General features: G+C 44.1%; 1 protein-coding gene across 1 annotated transcript; it reads right to left on the bottom strand.

The window, feature by feature from the left end:
* Positions 1–1,680: 1,680 nt before the first annotated feature.
* On the bottom strand, positions 1,681–17,984 carry slc4a1ap (solute carrier family 4 member 1 adaptor protein). Its single transcript, XM_055864134.1, has 14 exons — positions 17,088–17,984; positions 16,663–16,861; positions 10,401–10,529; positions 10,247–10,307; positions 9,856–9,995; positions 8,266–8,426; positions 7,872–7,941; positions 7,377–7,566; positions 7,040–7,142; positions 6,567–6,795; positions 6,018–6,107; positions 5,650–5,735; positions 5,180–5,249; positions 1,681–4,153 (listed from the first exon to the last, which is right to left on the bottom strand). The coding sequence occupies exons 1-14, from the start codon at positions 17,943–17,945 to the stop codon at positions 4,104–4,106; spliced, it is 2,436 nt and encodes an 811-aa protein (XP_055720109.1). The 5' UTR covers positions 17,946–17,984; the 3' UTR covers positions 1,681–4,103.
* Between the last annotated feature and the right edge of the window lie 33 nt (positions 17,985–18,017).

The following is an 18,017-nucleotide window of genomic DNA, read 5'->3' as shown; positions in this document are numbered from 1 at the left end:
TCACTCTGTGTGTCGCCTTCCTCATTGCCGTGGCCCACCCAGCTTCTGATCCATGACCCTGGTCTACTGCATCTCTAGCTCCAGTACTGGTGGAGCTCTGGGAGTTGAATCTGGGATTACTCCATCCTTCAAGAGCCAATTGGGTCAGGAGGATATAGAGGGGTCAGGCAGCATGGTCGGGAGTGGGCTGGGCCAGGAGCTTAGAGAGGAGGCTCTGGAGCGAGAGCCCAGGGCCAAAGCTGTCTGGAGGTCCTGCGGCACTGGGATTTGGAAAAGTGTGTTTATGGGAACTGAGATTTGAACGTGTGTGTGAGTACAGTACGTGCTTGCATAAAGTATGTGTGTATGCAACCTGTGTGTATTTGCAGAAGTGCGTGCAGCTTGTGCACCTGGTATGTGAGTTATGTGCTTCTAGGGCTTCTGCACATAGATACCCACATATCAGAGTGTATGCGCGAATAATAGTGTGTCTATGCGGGTGCAAAGGCTGAGTGGTGGCGTAGAGTGAAGCAGGACTTGCGTATGTGTCACATCAAAGCCTGCCAAGACGGCAAGGTTCCCACCCCTCCTCACTGGATCACAGCAGAACATCTCACCAAATGGTGCAAGCTGCTTATTGCCAGATCAGACTGTTTGTGTCAGTAGGTAGGTTTCCATTCTCAGGTTTATTCGACGAAGCAAAAAAAATCTTTGCGACGTGTAATGGAAACGGCAGATATACATATTTTCTAAACATCGGTAACATTTTTATCCGATTGACGGGTGGATTTTTTGGTTGAACTTCGTGACAAATGAAGATGGAATGTTTTTTTCTTTTTTTCCCCCTTGAATCAATGTTTGCTGAATAGGTTTGCAAGCCACGTGATGTCATCACAATTAAAGCTCCACTTCACATTCAATTCTAAATGTCTACTGCTAGGATTTTTTTTTTTTTTTTTTTTAAACAAAAATGTTTTCTTTGCAGGACAAGGATTGTCCTGACTCAAGAATGCCTGAATTGTTTCGTCTTGCTTTTCTGGTTGGCTGGATGCAAGTTTAACCATCCAATTATAACAGATCTACAGGAGTGCAAATCTCACCATGGCACGGACCGAGGTGACAAGTTGACACATGATCATTATTAGAATATGGCAAATATTAGTCAATTATTGCATTCTATACATGCTGGCTTTTGCAGGCTACCAGAGACAGGAAAATGATCGGTGGGAGGGCATACAGGCTGTCACCAATGTATTATTGCACAATTTGCCTAAATGGGTGATGGAAACACTTCAACCACTTAACTTGTATTCAACACTGGTTTCTTTCTTTTGTTGAGGTGTGACATTACGTCCAGCTGTTTTTAAAATCGACATAGGATGTTTAAGTGGAAACACACCGTAGCAGGCAACTGTCGCATCTATTTTCTATGTCAACAAAATCACTGGACAAGTTAATGGAAACATAGTGGATCTCACACACTAGCTAACGTAAGCACCACTCCACATGGTTGGCTGTGAGAAACATGCCGGTATACATCGAGATGGATGGGGAGGGTGGAGGCTTTGGGGATTGTGAAAATTGAGGGGTAGAGTTTCAGTGGTTGAACTGGAGAGGAGATGTGCAGTTGTAGACTCAAACAAATGTCTAAAAACATGGAGTTATTTATTTGTGGGGGAATGAGGAATCTGAACAACCCCGTGGGCTAAGTACCGTGTGGACAACTTTATTGTACAAATAAAAAGTTACAAAATACACAACTTCTGGAAGAGTATCATTTTTAACCTCCCAAGTTTAAGATTCTCAGCTGGACAGAATAAGACAGAATAGTAGTGAGGTGGAGGGAGAAAATGAACAAGAATAAATGCCGTGTGGGATTTCTGAGGCAGTGTAATCCTGCTCTAGGTAGCTTGCCACAAACGAAACCCTACTTCACACACACCAGGCTCCTAAACGCTGAGTCACTCTTTATGAAGATCTGGTTAAAAAGACACTTTGAAGAGGGAGGACACACACACTACTTTTGACTTGACTCATTATCAGCTTGCGTTTTATCCAGTAATGCCACACACATGTCCAGATGGTCTGCAAGCTGCTTAAATGCGCTCCCTCACACTCACTCTCCTTTGAAAAAGGGTTACGCCAGCAATTGACAGTGAAACCCAACAGCGAACCCATACTGTTCGGACGTCAGGTGGGCTTAGCTGCGAGAGAGCAGCCAAAGTAACAAAGCCGACCTCGGATGAGTGAATGTGGGCACTAACACTAAATCCTTCACTATATGCTGTACACTCATCTGACATAGGATAGGGCCAATTCAAATTGGACTCGGTTTAAGTGCAGCCTATCTCTATTACTTACAAGGGGGTGAGTCAAGTGCTTTCAGGCAGGCCTACTACAGTAACTAGCCAGCAGATCCAACCTGCTTCCTTACAGCTACACTAGGGTCAGGCATAATTCCTGTTTTTATTAACACAGCTGAGCCTGTACAAGATATGCCTCGGGAAACGAACCTCAATCCAGGGATGTGAAATGCTTTATACTCCGAATTGTTCCATTATTCCAACATTTCTCATCCCTGGATTGAGGTTCATTCTCCGAGCTATATCTTGCACCGGCTCAGCGGTGTCTTAATACACACAGGAATGCTTTCCGACCCTAGTGCAGCTGTAAAAGCAAGTGGTTCGGATCTGCTGGCTAGCAAACTAACCAGTATGTGAGGACTGATATCTTAACTGTAATGAGACTGGTCCTTTTTCACACTGTTCGAGGATATGTAATGCAAAACATTCACCAAGTTATTTCAATGACATGGTCATCTTGGAGAAAGAAGGCAATGGTTACCATGAGGCAACTACAAACCTGCTAGCAACCAACAAATGTAGTCATTTTCACAAAGAGGGCAACACTGTACGCTTTCCCAGTGCCAGCCTCCACATTGTTGCCATTTTCCCAGAAGTGAATTCAAAAAGGGTACACCGTTCAAAAGTTTGGGGTCACTTAGAAATGTCCTTGTTTTTGAAAGAAAAGCACATTTTGTCCATTAAAATAACATCAAATTGATCAGAAATACAGTGTAGACATTGTTAATGTTGTCAATGACTATTGTAGCTGGAAACAGCTGACTTTTTATGGAATATCTACATCGGCCCATTATCAGCAACCATCACTCCTGTGTTCCAATGGCACGTTGTGTTAACTAATCCAAGTGTATCATTTTTAAAGGCTAATTGATTATTAGAAAACCTTTTTGCAATTATGTTAGCACAGCTGAAAACTGTTGTTCTGAGTAAAGAAGCAATAAAACAGACCTTTAGACTAGTTGATTATCTAGAGCATCAGCATTTATGGGTTCGACTACAGGCTCAAAATGGCCAGAAACAAAGACTTTCTGAAACTCGCCAGTCTATTCTTGTTCTGAGAAATTATGGCTATTTCATACGAGAAATTGCCAAGAAACTGAAGATCTCATACAACGCTGTGTACTACTCCCTTCACAGAACAGCGCAAACTGGCTTTAACCAGAATAGAAAGAGTGTGAGGTCCCAGTGCACAACTGAGCAAGAGGACAAGTACATTAGTGTCTAGTGTGAGAAACAGATGCCTCAAGTCCTCAACTGGCAGCTTCATTAAATAGTACCCGCGAAACACCAGTCTCAACATCAACAGTGAAGAGGTGACTCCGGGATGCTGGCCTTCTAGGCAGAGTTGCAAAGAAAAAGCCATATCTCAGACTGGCCAATAAAAATAAAAGATTAAGATGGGCAAAAGAACACAGACACTGGACAGAGGAACTCTGCATAGAAGGCCAGCATCCCGGAGTCACCTCTTCACTGTTGACGTTGAGACTGGTGTCTTGCGGGTACTATTTAATGAAGATGCCAGTTGAGGACTTGTGAGACGTCTGTCAATTTGATGTTATTTTAATGGACTTTTTTTTTTGCTTTTCTAAGTGACCCTAAACGTTTGAACAGTAGTGTATGTTGTATGCAATATCCCTTACTCAGGAGTGTCATAGAACACAAATAGATACTGAGGGGGTGGAGGCCTGTGTGTGTGTTGCTGCTAAGTCTGCAGGTGGGTGGAGTTGAGGGGAAAAAGGGTCAAAAGTTTGAGCCTTGTGTTCAGTAGCCATACTTTTCGTTGAGGTGGGTGCGGCCATCCCCAGACTGACCTGTAGACATGGAGGACAACGTTTTAAGCATATTATTCAGAACATGAACATTAAAAAAGTAGTGACAGTGCAGTGACCAAAGAGTCTAAAGTGCCTGCTTTAAGACCGGCTCGCAAAACACATTTAGTATGTTGGCCTGTTTTGTTGCTATATTAAGTCACTGGCTATCTGCTCCAAGAACAAAACCCTACGTAGTCACGTGTGTAACAGCTATGTGGGAAATAAATTATTCCACCTAACCATGCCAACCTTCCTCACATGTCGCAGTGTCTTCCAATGACATACGTTTCCCTTTAGGTACTCGCACGCAATCTTATCCAAGAACCAAATTGTGGGTTTCTTGCTAGTTGCTAAATACCAAGAGTTTTGTCAATGAATCCAAATGGCTCTTAGCAGTGTACTTACCCCCGCAAAACGTTAAAACCTTATCATCTTAACAGTGTGGCTTTGATCTGCATTCCTTGGCAACTGATGAAAATGCAGTCTAAACTCTCCCTTCTCACAAATTGGCCATAAAGCCTGTTTACTTCCCTTTTCTCTTTCTCCCTAGCTCCCTTCATCCCAGAGGTCAGGGACAACCTTATTCCTCTTACTCAGGAGTGGTAGAGAACACAAATAGTCCTTCTGATAAAGAACATTGTGTTCAACAATAATCTTGCTCTGTAATGTACATTTCCTCAGTCCTGAAACTCTTGGCGTAACTCCAAATGTCACCTAGCTGCGAGGTTACAAGCCTGTGAGATTGTTCAGACAAAAAGGTCTTATGTCTTGATGAAGGTTCTTCAGCAAAAACATTGACAGAAATTACATTACTGTTAAATGGTTGAACAACAGTTGACGAGGTTAAGGGCCTGGCTTATTAGTCAAAGCCGAGCCAAATTGTTGTCTTTGACCTCTGTTACCCTAGCGTTCACCTCAAGACATGGCCGCCCTATGTCAAGGGGCCAGGTGGTAGGTGATTAACATCACAAGATGAAAGAACTCATAGCAATAAACAAGTGAATATTCACAAGAAGTTATTTATACCTGTGGGGGGCACCCAGACACAATAGTCTGGGTCATCCTCAGGGTACGGTCCTGATTGGGCGGCTGGAGGCTGGAGACAAAAGCATGACAATGTGACACAGCATTTCTCTAACGAGCGAAGAAAGAAAATGCACCAACACCACAAAGTAGCTCTCTTTCCGCATGGTACAAATTAGGTAGTAAATGGAATACAGACCGAATATAATAGAGATTAAGAGGGTGAATCTTCGCATGGTACAAGAAAATTCACAGAGTAACCTAGTTTTGTATCAGCCCAGTATCTTTGTATAACTAATGTTGGTCTAAAAGTACACTGGATTTCAATTTGGGGGATTGTTTAGAACGCCAGCATTCTTGATTAACAGTATTAATTCATTCTCAATCAAGTTTTGGCTCGTTATCGGCTAGTGTGTGTGAGAGTGAGTGATTGAGTGAATTTGTGTGGGGGAGAATGAGCTCGAAGTGCTTACTCTGTTGGGGCCAGTGGTTCTTTTTTTCAAGAACTTTTTAGGACTAGGCTTGGCAGCTGCCGCCTCCTTGCCCCCTTCTTTAGGGTCTAAAGAAAGATGGGAGGAGAAACACCAGAACTAAAGTTAGGGACTAAAATCCATCCACACAATGGGAGAATCTCAATTGCATTGCCTCCTTCTCAAAACCCATTGGATAAGAAGGTCAGAGGAGCGGGACCTCCGAACTTCTCAACCAATGGGTTTTGAGGATGCGAGAGGTCCCAGGAAATGAAACAGATTCTCCCGTGGACATAGTGCACATAGCCAGACAGAGAGAAAAACAGTGTACCAACAGAAGAGCAAAGAGACACAAACGTGAGTCCCTGTACCTGGTAAGGGCTTTAAACGGCCGAGAGGCGCATCTTCCATGGTTTCCTCAGGCTCCTCTACATCTATACTTCTCTGGGACAGCTTTTTCCCTAGAAAAACCAGACAAAAACACTGTTCAATGACCACAGCTGAATAGTGATACGTTGTTACGGGAAACAATTTCACCATGATGATGCCACATCAGAGCCAAACTTTGGAGATACATAGATATGTAGTATAATATGTATAGCTCTGTCCAAAGTAACACTGCCATCTACAGGCGATTGGGAGAACAACAGCTCCATATGGATAAAATAGACACAGGCTACATTCCAATTAACTATCCTTCAATTGTGCACGCCTACACCCCCTCATTGATTTAAAGGAGTTTACTGCTGTAAGGAATATGGTGGAAACTCCCAGCAGTCATGCTTGCACCAATCAAATGCTTTTAAATGTATGAGGGGAAAGTAAACGAGTGCACACCTCTGGAGAAGGGTAGAGAATCGGGAACACAGCCACAGTGAGAAAAAGGTGGCAAGACACACAATCCAACTTTTATATCATACCTCTGGGGAGTTGGGACAGAGGTGAGTCCTGCCTCTGGCATCCTGTACTGCAGCCCTCTGTGGAATCAGTGCTTTCATTGGACCGTTGGGGTTCCTCAGCCTGGATGTCAGCCTCAGTCAAGTCTTCACTCCCTTTGTTGTTGTCATCCTCCTCCTCTTCTTCCTCCTCTTCCTCTCCTTTCATGTTGAAGAGTTCTGCGGGCAGGTTGGCTCGCTTCGGGGGCAACTTCTAAGAAAGAGGGAAAGAGAGCACATTATGAGGAATGAGACAACAAAAAAATTGGGAGTGGTTGTGAAGAAGAGGCAACTGTTGAGTAAGAGATGCAGAGAGAGGGAGAGCTAAAGAAATAGGTGGACAGAAAGAAAATGCAGAAATAGGGATAGTGTAAACTGTAAAACTTTTCCAGCATTTGCAAAAACCCTCTTATGAAAAGCTATTATGGATATTCTCCTCTGTTGCCAAGTGAACATACCCCTATGGTCCCAGTCTTCAGTTTGAACTTGGCGCCTCCCTTCATGGCACCAAACAGCGGTAGGGATCGCTTCTTAGGCTTGTCTGCATCGGACGACCCACTCCTAGACATGTGAAGAAGAAATTGTCAGAGTGCAATACTGTACAACCATGTGTAGCGGACATGCAGTATTCCTAGGAGGGAACAGCAATAGGCACTACTAATATACAATCATCATCTAGAGGCATTTGAGAGAATAATGGACGAATGGATACATTGTGAGAAATAGGCACCAAAACGCAACATTCAACTAGGTGATTCAGATATTAGGGGATAGCTGCATGCATATATATATCACCCCGTCTGCAGTGAAGGCATCTGGGCTGGCCGCGTGAGCTCCACCAGCCGACGCAGTCTCTGGGCCTCCTTGCGCAGGTCGGCGGCGTGCACGTGCAGCTTACGGCGCTCCACTCCGTCCAGCGCCGCCTCGCTGCGCACGGCGACCATGAAGGCATCCAGGGGGTCCTCGGAGGACGAGTGAGAGCCGTCTGATAGGGAAGAGAAATAGAAGTGAATGGAAACCCGAGGATAAAGCACTCTCTCTCACTCGCACACATACACAGACAAACTGACAGATACAACACAACTCACTTGGGTGAAACTACACATAGTAGAGACGGCAACGTAAGTGTACCAGTGTTTCTTAATCCTGGTCCTGGGGAACCAAAGGGGTGAACATTTTGGTTTTTGCCCTAGCACTACACACCTGATTCCACTTTTCAAAGGAAACAGAAACACGAACCCACATTGCGATGAAAGGTGGTTGAAAATACCTTTTCTGTGCACCACTTACCTCTCCCTGTAGCACTGAGCTTCTTCTCGGTCTCTGCCAGCTCCTTCTCAACCACCAACAGTTTGGCCACCTTAGCAAGATAACAAGCACCCTGTCACTCTAGCGCACACCATAAAAGCTATAGTACCCTTCCTCCCCTGACATATCACATACTCTGCACACAAAACATTTCAATAGACAGAAGAGGCTATTTGAAACAAAAACTTTGTTTTAGGGATTTGTAAAGTGTACTTCTGTTGCAGAGAATTGGCAACATCAGTGCTATCACATTACAACGCTGTATGTGGTGCACTATCTTAGGTGAGCACTTCATTTTGAGAGATACTTTGTATTACCTTTTTCAATTCCTGAGGTAGAAATGTGAGAAAGCGTATTTAATGACACGGGTCTTTACCAGTGACTCGTAAGTGTCCGGGCGCTCCTGAATCTTTCCCGCCCTCTTCATGCGCTCCTGTCTCTTCTTCTCCACAGCACCGGTGCGGTCCAGAAAGTTATCATCGTCACTGTCATAGAAATCCTCGTCTTCCCAGTTCTTCTTCTTGCGCTTGCGGGAAACTAGAAGGAGTGGATTATGAACAAGTTAAACTACGACAACAGTAGAAGTTACAGACAATGAGCACGATTACATGCACACAATAGTGATTATTGTGGATAGCCAGGTTACTATAATGATTTGTTTAAAACGTTTACATGCTTTGCAAAAATAACAATTTCCCTAATAATCCTGTTTACATGGACACGGAAATCAGGCTACTGATGGGCCTTTTGATAAATGCAGAAAATCGGTCATCAAAATCAACAGTGACCATGTTATTTTTGCTAATACTTTTTGATTCTCAGTTTGGACATATGAAGTTTGTATGCGAAAACTATTTACAAGATGCATACTTTGTTTTTCTGAACTCACTTCACTCGAGCACAAGAGGGAGGCTTGCGCTACCCGGTGCTGGAACATGCGCAGATGCCGATTGAATTTTTTTATTTTTTTATTTATACATGTATTGCTCAGAAAAAGCAGGTGTTTTAATCGGCGTATGCTTACTTCGATTATGACCTTACGCCGGTTAAGATAAGCAGAGTAAGGTGTTTACATAACTAATGCCATACTCTGCCTTAATGTTTAAAATTGAATTATTAGTGTGCATGTAAACATACTCAATGGTACAGAGTAAGGACTCAACGTCTGGCGGACCAAGGGGTTAAGCCTACATATGGAATAAACAAAGTTGTTGGCGCATCTTCCAAGTGCCTAAACAGGTTCCAATATGTCCAGAACTATGCTGCACGTGTCCTCAACCACACCTTCTCCCGCAAGCACATCACTCCAGTGCTGTTCAACCTCTACTGGCTCCCCATATGTTCACGCGTCGACTACAAAATCCTGGTTCAAACCTACCAAGCTATCTCTGGACTGAAGTATCTGTCTGACCTCATTCTACCCTCCTGTCCCACACGCACCCTTCGCTTCTCCAGGTCTGTATCCCTTCAGCAGCCCCGCAGCAGACTATGGGTGACAAGACTGTCAGTTGCGTGGCGCCGCGGCTGTGGGACGCATTTCCAGACACAATTAGGCTGCAGTCTCTGTCGTCTACTAATTCTGTTCTCCGGATCTGGCGACACCTGTATATAGCTTTGATTGTTGTCTGTGTTCTGGATTGTTTTTATTAAATGTTTCATTTTTGTGTCTGTGAAAATCGCTTTACAAATTAAATGAATTATTATTATTATAATAAATATACATTGTAAATAAAAACTTGAATAACAACCAAAACGGCAAGGCATCACCTTCAATGTGAGCTATTCACTGTTTTGTAGTGTATGCACTGTGTATAATGTTACATTTCAATATAACTTTGGAATATTTGAACAAATGACTGGGAGCTGCTGAACCACTCATACTGCTGATGTAGCAGGCTGCATTGACTACAGTAAATAGTAACAGTTCTGTTGTGGGCTGATGTAGAAGCTCTGCTAGGACCCCCACCTGCCTCCTGCCTGAGCAGGCCCCGGGCCTCCAGGATGCGACACGCCTCCAGGGAAGACTGGATGGCCGCATCTTTCTTCTTCCCTATGTGGGTCACCTCGGCGACCAGCTGCTTCCCTGAAGCGTCATCCACTGGGAGCCTGTGTGTGGAAAGGAGGTGACATGTTTAACATTCTATTCAGTATGTCAATTTTCTACCTGGTAGTTCGTTGAAAGATAAATGTCAGTAATTGACTAGGTCTGAATCAGTCCCTGATTAGTGGGGATGAATAAAAACCAGAGGGGCTGCAGACCTACAGGTCCAAATTTGAGAAGGACGGCAATATAATTTGCATGATATAATACATGATTGCACACAATTACATACCCTCAGACAAAATAAAAAGCTTACTTTACTCTGCAGAGCCAGGTACCGTGGCTTTTGTCTTCATACTCAAACTCGAGCTCTTCCCCTGAAATAAAAGACAAATAGCGAGACACTGTCAAACACACCAACAGGAAACATGATTATGGTACTAGTGAATGTCTTTCTCCAAAGGTCTGACCTTCTCTGTCAAAGAAGCCCTGTAGTGCTTTCTTAGGGTCCTTCAGGTAAGCAGCCTCTTGGTCCTCCTGGAACTCTGTGGAGAAGGGGTTCTCCTCGTTCTCATCCTCTTCAGGGGCTGCGTCATCATCTACACATGTACAGTTGAAGTCAGAAGTTTACATACACCTCAGCCAAATACATTTAAACTCAGTTTTTCACAATTCATGACATTTAATCCTAGTAAAAATTCCCTGTTTTAGGTCAGTCAGGATCATCACTTTATTTTAAGAATGTGAAATGTCAGAATAATAGTAGTGATTTATTTAAGCTTTTATCTTTTTCATCACATTCTCAGTGGGTCAGAAGTTTATATACACTCAATTAGTATTTGGTAGCATTGCCTTCAAATTGTTTAACTTGTGTCAAACGTTTGGGTAGCCTTCTACAAGCGTCCCACAATAAGTTGGGTGAATTTTGGCCCATTCCTCGTGACAGAGCTGGTGTAACTGAGTCAGGATTGTAAGCCTCCCCCCTTCTCCTCCAAACATAACGATGGTCATTATGGCCAAACAGTTCTATTTTTGTTTCATCAGACCAGAGGCCATTTTTCCAAAAAGTACAATCTTTGTCCCCATGTGCAGTTGCAAACCATAGTCTGGCTTTTCTATGGCCGTCTTCCTTGCTGAGCGGCCTTTCAGGTTATGTAGATATAGGACTAATTTTACTGTGGATATAGATACTTTTGTACCCGTTTCCTCCAGCATATTCACAAGGTCAGCAGGGTAGCCTAGTGGTTAGTGCTTTGGACTAGTAACCGAAAGGTTGCAAGATCGAATCCCCGAGCTGACAAGGTAAAAATCTGTCATTCTGCCCCTGAACAAGGCAGTTAACCCACTGTTCCTAGACCATCATTGAAAATAAGAATTTGTTCTTAAATGTTACATAGTTACATCAAATTTAAAAAAAATAATAATAATAAAAAAAAATTCAAAGTGTTACGTAAAAGTGTTGATGTAACTATGTTACATAGTTACATCAAATTAAAAAAAAAATAATATTTTTTTTTTCAAAGGTCCTTTGCTGTTCTGGGATTTGCAGTTTTCGCACCAAAGTACATTCATCTCTAGGAGACAACGCATCTCCTTCCTGAGCGGTATGGCGGTATGACGGTATGGTCCCATGGTGTTTATACTTGTTTGTACTGATGAACGTGGTACCTTCAGGCGTTTGGAAATTGCTACCAAGGATGAACCAGACTAGCTCCACAATGAGACAGGGTGCGTGCAGGCCAGGCAGCAGGGTGCGTGCAGGCCAGCCTGCCAGTTTAGTGGAGTCAGTGTAGTCAGCTCAGCTATCCCCATTGAGACCGTGTCTGTGCCTCGACCTAGGTTGGGCAAAACCAAACATGGCGGTGTTCGCCTTAGCAATCTCACTGGAATAAAGACCTCCTCCATTCCTGCCATTATTGAAAGAGATTGTGAAACCTCGCATCTCAAAATAGGGCTACTTAATGTTAGATCCCTCACTTCCAAGGCAGCTATAGTCAATGAACTGATCATAATCTTGATGTGATTGGCCTGACTGAAACATGGCTTAAGCCTGATGAATTTGCTGTGTTAAATGAGAACTCACCTCCTGGTTACACTAGTGACCATATCCCCCGCACATCCCGGAAAGGTGGGGGTGTTGCTAACATTTACGATATTTCGATTTACAAAAAAAAAAATTACCCTAGTCGTTTTCGTCTTTTGAGGTTCTAGTCATGAAATTTATGCATCCTACTCAATCACTTTTTATAGCTACTGTTTACAGGCCTCCTGGGCCATATACAGCATTCCTCACCGAGTTCCCTGAATTCCTATCAGACATTGTAGTCATGGCAGATAATATACCAATTTTTGTTGACTTTAATATTCACATGGTAAAGTCCACAGACCCACTCCAAAAGGCTTTCGGAGCCATCATCGACTCAGTGGGTTTTGTCCAACATGTCTCCGGACCTACTCACTGCCACATTCATACTCTGGACCTAGTTTTGTCCCGTGGAATAAATGTTGTGGATCTGAATGTTTTTCCCTCATAATCCACTATTTTATTACGTTTGCAATCGCAACAAATAATCTGCTCAGACCCCAACCAAGGATCAGCAAAAGTCATGCTATAAATTCTCAGACAACCCAAAGATTCATAGGTGCCCTTTCAGACTCCCTCCACCTACCCAAGGACGTCAGAGTACAAAAATCAGTTAACTGAGGAACTCAATTTAACCTTGCGCAATACCCTAGATGCAGTCGCAACCCTAAAAACAAAAAACATTTGTCATAAGAAACTAGCTCCCTGGTATACAGAAAATACCCGAGCGCTGAAGCAAGCTTCCAGAAAATTGGAAAGGAAATGGCGCTACACCAAACAGGAAGTCTTCCGACTAGCTTGGAAAGACAGTACAGTATCGAAGAGCCCTCACTGCTGCTCGATCATCCTATTTTTCAAACTTAATTGAGGAAAATAAGAATTATCCAAAATGTATTTTTGATAATGTCGCAAAGCTAACTAAAAAGCAGCATTCCCCAAGAAAAGATGGCTTTCACTTCAGCAGTGATAAATATATGAACTTCGTTGAGGAAAGGTTCATGATCATTAGAAAGCAAATTACAGACTCCTCTTTAAATCTGCGTATTCCTCCAAAGCTCAGTTGTCCTGAGTCTGCACAACTCTGCCAGGACCTAGGATCAAGGGAGACACTCGTTTAAAAAAAATACTATATCTCTTGACACATTGATGAACATAATCATGGCCTCTAAAGTGCACACTGGACCCTATTCCAACTAAACTACTAAAAGAGCTGCTTCCTGTGCTTGGCCTTCCTATGTTGAACATAATAAACGGCTCTCTATCCACCGGATGTGTACCAAAATCACTAAAAGCGGCAGTAATAAAGCCTCTCTTGAAAAAGCCAAGCCTTGACCCAGAAAAAATAAAAAACTATCGGCCTATATCGAATCTCCAATTCCTCAAAAAAAAAATGAAAAAGCTGTTGCGCAGCAACTCACTGCCTTCCTGAAGTCAAACAATGTATACGAAACGCTTCAGTCTGGTTTTAGACTCTATCATTGTACTGAGACTGCAATCGTGAAGGTGGTAAATTACCTTTCAATGGCGTCAGACCGAGGCTCTGCATCTGTCCTCGTTCTCCTAGACCTTAGTGCTGCTTTTGATACCGTCGATCACCAAATTCTTTTGGAGAGATTGGAAACCCAAATTGGTCTACACAGACAAGTTCTGGCCTGGTTCAGATCTTATCTGTCGGAAAGATATCAGTTTGTCTCTGTGGATGGTTTGTCCTCTGACAAATCAACTGTACATTTCAGTGTTCCTCAAGGCTCCGTTTTAGGACCACTATTGCTTTCACTATATATATATTTTTTTATATATATATATATTTTTAAATTTTATCCCATTTTCTCCCCAATTTTTTCGTGGTATCCAATCGCTAGTAATTACTATCTTGTCTCATCGCTACAACTCCCGTACGGGCTCGGGAGAGACGAAGGTCGAAAGCCATGCGTCCTCCGAAGCACAACCCAACCAAGCCGCACTGCTTCTTAACACAGCGCGCCTCCAACCCGGAAGCCAGCCGCACCAATGTGTCAGAGGAAACACCGTGTACCTGGCCCCCTTGGTTAGCGCGCACTGCGCCCGGCCTGCCACAGGAGTTGCTGGAGCGAGATGAGACAAGGATAATCCTACCGGCCAAACCCTCCCTAACCCGGACGACGCTATGCCAATTGTGTGTCGCCCCACGGACCTCCCGGTCGCGGCCGGCTGCGACAGAGCCTGGGCGCGAACCCAGAGACTCTAGTGGCGCAGTTAGCACTGCGATGCAGTGCCCTAGACCACTGCGCCACCCGGGAGGCTCTTTCAATATATATTTTACCTCGGTGATGTCATTCGGAAAAATAACGTTAACTTTCACTGCTATGCGGACGACACACAGCTGTACATTTCAATGAAACATGGTGAAGCCCCAAAATTGCCCTCGCTAGAAGCCTGTGTTTCAGACATAAGGAAGTGGATGGCAGAAAATGTTCTACTTTTAAACTCGGACAAAACAGAGATGCTTGTTCTAGGTCCCAAGAAACAAAGATCTTCTGTTGAATCTGACAATCTTGATGGTTATACAGTCGTCTCAAATAAAACTGTGAAGGACCTCGGCGTTACTCTGGACCCTGATCTCTCTTTTGACGAACATATCAAGCCTGTTTCAAGGACAGCTTTTTTCCCCATCTACGTAACATAGCAAAAATCAGAAACTTTCTCCAAAAATTACGCAGAAAAAATAATCCATGCCTTTGTCACTTCTAGGTTAGACTACTGCAATGTTCTACTTTCCGGCTACCCGGATAAAGCACTAAATAAACTTCAGTTAGTGCAAAAACACAGCTGCTAAAATATTGACTAGAATAAATAAAAAAATATTTTATTACTCCAGTGCTAGCCTCCCTACACTGGCTTCCTGTTAAAGCAAGGGCTGATTTCAAGGTTTTACTGCTAACCTACAAAGCATTACATGGGCTTGATCCAACCCATCTTTCCGATTTGGTCCTGCCGTACATACCTACATGTACGCTACAGTCACAAGACGCAGGCCTCCTTACTGTCCCTAGAATTTCTAAGCAAACAGCTGGAGGCAGGGCTTTCACCTATAGAGCTCCATTTTTATGGAATGGCCTGCCCATCCATGTGACAGATGCAGACTTTGTCTTTACTGAAGACTCATCTCTTCAGTAGGTCCTATGATTGAGTGTAGTCTGGCCCAGGAGTGTGAAGGTGAACGGAAAGGCACTGGAGCAACGAACCACCCTTGCTGTCTCTGCCTGGCCGGTTCCCCTCACTCCACTGGGATTCTCTGCCTCTAACCCTATTACAGGGGCTGAGTCACTGGCTTACTGGTGCTCTTCCATGCCGTCCCTAGGAGGGGTGCGTCACTTGAGTGGGTTGAGTCACTGACTTGATCTTCCTGTCCAGGTTGCCCCCCCCCCCCTTGGGTTGTGCCGTGGCGGAGATCTTCGTGGGCTATAGTCGGCCTTGTCTCAGGATGGTAAGTTGGTGGTTGAAGATATCCTTTTAGTGGTGTGGGGGCTGTGCTTTGGCAAAGTGGGTGGGGTTATATCCTGCCTGTTTGGCCCTGTCCGGGGGTATCGTCGGACGGAGCCACAGTGGCTCCCGACCCTTCCTGTCTCAGCCTCCAGTATTTATGCTGCAGTAGTTTGTGTCAGGGGGCTAGGGTCAGTCTGTTAAATCTGGAGTATTTATCCTGTCTTATCCGGTATCCTGTGTGAATTTAAGTATGCTCTCTTTAATTCTCTCTTTCTCTCTCGGAGGACCTTAGCCCTAGGACTATGCCTCAGGACTACCTGGCTTGATGACTCCTTGCTGTCCCCAGTCCACCTGGCTGCTCCAGTTTCAACTATTCTGCTTGCGGCTATGGAACACTGACCTGTTCACCGGACGTGCTACCTGTCCCAGACCTGCTGTTTTCAACTCGCTAGAGACAGCAGGAGTGGTAGAGATACTCTCAATGATCGGCTATGAAAAGCCAACTGACATTTACTCCTGAGGTGCTGACCTGTTGCACCCTCTACAACCACTGTGATTATTATTATTTGACCCTGCTGGTCATCTATGAACATCTTGGCCATGTTCTGCTATAATCTCCACCCGGCACAGCCAGAAAAGGACTGGCCACCCCTCATAGCCTGGTTCCGCTCTAGGTTTCTTCCTAGGTTCTGGCCTTTCTAGGGAGTTTTTCCTAGCCACCGTGCTTCTACACCTGCATTGCTAGCCTACCTGGTTAAATAAAGGTGGGAAAAAATATTTTTTATTTTTTAGGTCAACTTAGTGTTTGTAAACTTCTGACTCACTGGAATTGTGATACAGTGAATTATAAGTGAAATAATTTGTCTTTAAACAATTGTTGGAAAAATTACTTGGGTCATGCACAAAGTAGATGTCCTAACCGACTTGCCAAAACTGTAGTTTGTTAACAAGAAATGTGGTTGAAAAATGAGTTAATGACTTCAACCTACGTGTATGTAAACTTCTGATTTCAACTGTATGTATAGATAGGAAGGCGAGAGAGAGATTAAAGTTAACATATTGAGGGCTTGGGTTGAAGCTACAGAGCTGTGATATGGTAGCAGTGGTTAATTGCAATTAGTGTAAGTAAACTATTCTGAGCCATGCATTACAGTCTCTCCTGGTGCTGAGCACTGAAAGCTTACCTATTCCCCAGGAACAGCCCGAATCATCGTTTAAACTCTTTCCCTTGATGCCACTGCTTTCTATCCCCTCTTCCTTTTCCTCCTCATCCGAGCCTTCTCCCATCATCCTCCTCTCCAGGTCCTCCCGCTGCTTCCTGGCTCGCTCCCGCAGCTCTGTGACAGTCAGGTCTGACTCCGCCTCTTCGTCAAACTCTGGACCCTGCAGAGACAGACAGTAGAATAGGGCTATTCAGAACTACAATGGTAAAGGACTACATAAGTGATAGAGGTTTGAAGTCTAAGGATGTATATTCTGGTCTAGTACATCTAGCCTACTTGTGGTAGTAAGTGCACTGTGTATAACATTTTACTTAGCCTATTTCTGAATGGTATGAACACTAAGTAATGTTTTCTGGCATGAAGGAACAATTCTTATATTTTTTTACCTGCATGATGAAAAGTCTAGTGCTTCCCCCGAATTTGAGTACGTGCCCAACCCGCACTCTGATGTAGGTATTCGGTGGTATCTTGTTCTTGTTGACGAAGGTACCATGTGTGCTGCCCAGGTCATGGACATAGAACCCTCTCGCCTCTCCAACTGCCTCCTCCTCTCCTGCCAGCCCACGGTACTGAATGACAGCGTGATACCTGGAGATTGAGGGGTGTTCCAGGGATACATCACACACAGGTAAACGCCCGACCACAAAATAACTCTGCTGGGTGAGTGGGACCGTATCAACTATAGTGCCATTCTTGAGGGTTTCTAGGGAATATGGGACATCTGCCACTCCTGCCCAAGGAGGTTCGGCGTATGGAACAGGAGGGTGGGGTTTAAATTTGCCAATAGGTGTTCCTTTGACAGGAAATCTTGGTGGGGGTTGGACGTCTTGCAGTTTGGTCTTTGCGGCAACACCATCACTAGTCTTGTCTTTTTCGGGATGTGTTTCGCTCTCTGCACCTTTCCGTGACGTTGTGTTGTCATTATCCGACGTGGAAGGGGTGGTTTGCTCATCTGAAGATGCCTCACTACTATCTGAAGTAGATGGTTGTAGTTCTTTGTCGCCATTTTCTTCATGTGTAGGCTTTTTTGGTGCTCTGCTCGCGACAAGACCTCGTTTACTCATGAGCGAAGGCGCCGCAAAGAGAGCAGGTTTTTTGAAAGGGTCCTCTGTTTGAGTGTTAGTCACGTCTTCTTCCTTGTCACATTCACCACCATTCTCATTACTCACACGTTCTTCCATTTGAGTGTCCATTTCTTTACCAGTAAATATTTCACACTCTACTGTGCGCGAGGAATCCGCCATGTTTATTTGGTACGGCTCTCAACTCGGACCGTGCTGTAACACAATTCTATACTAATTGTTACCGTCAGAGAT

This window comes from Salvelinus fontinalis, chromosome 16, assembly GCF_029448725.1.
Source record: "Salvelinus fontinalis isolate EN_2023a chromosome 16, ASM2944872v1, whole genome shotgun sequence".
NCBI lineage: Eukaryota > Metazoa > Chordata > Actinopteri > Salmoniformes > Salmonidae > Salvelinus > Salvelinus fontinalis.
This window is presented reverse-complemented; position numbering and strand designations above follow the sequence as displayed.

Excerpts from the sequence above, each read along its gene's own strand:
- slc4a1ap (XM_055864134.1), bottom strand. The coding sequence starts at position 17,945 with ATGGCGGATTCCTCGCGCACAGTAGAGTGTGAAATATTTACTGGTAAA. Across the intron at positions 10,530-16,662 it reads GGGCTGTTCCTGGGGAATAG|ATGATGACGCAGCCCCTGAA; the intron begins GTAAGCTTTCAG and ends GTACATGTGTAG. Across the intron at positions 7,567-7,871 it reads GCTCAGTGCTACAGGGAGAG|ACGGCTCTCACTCGTCCTCC; the intron begins GTAAGTGGTGCA and ends CTTCCCTATCAG.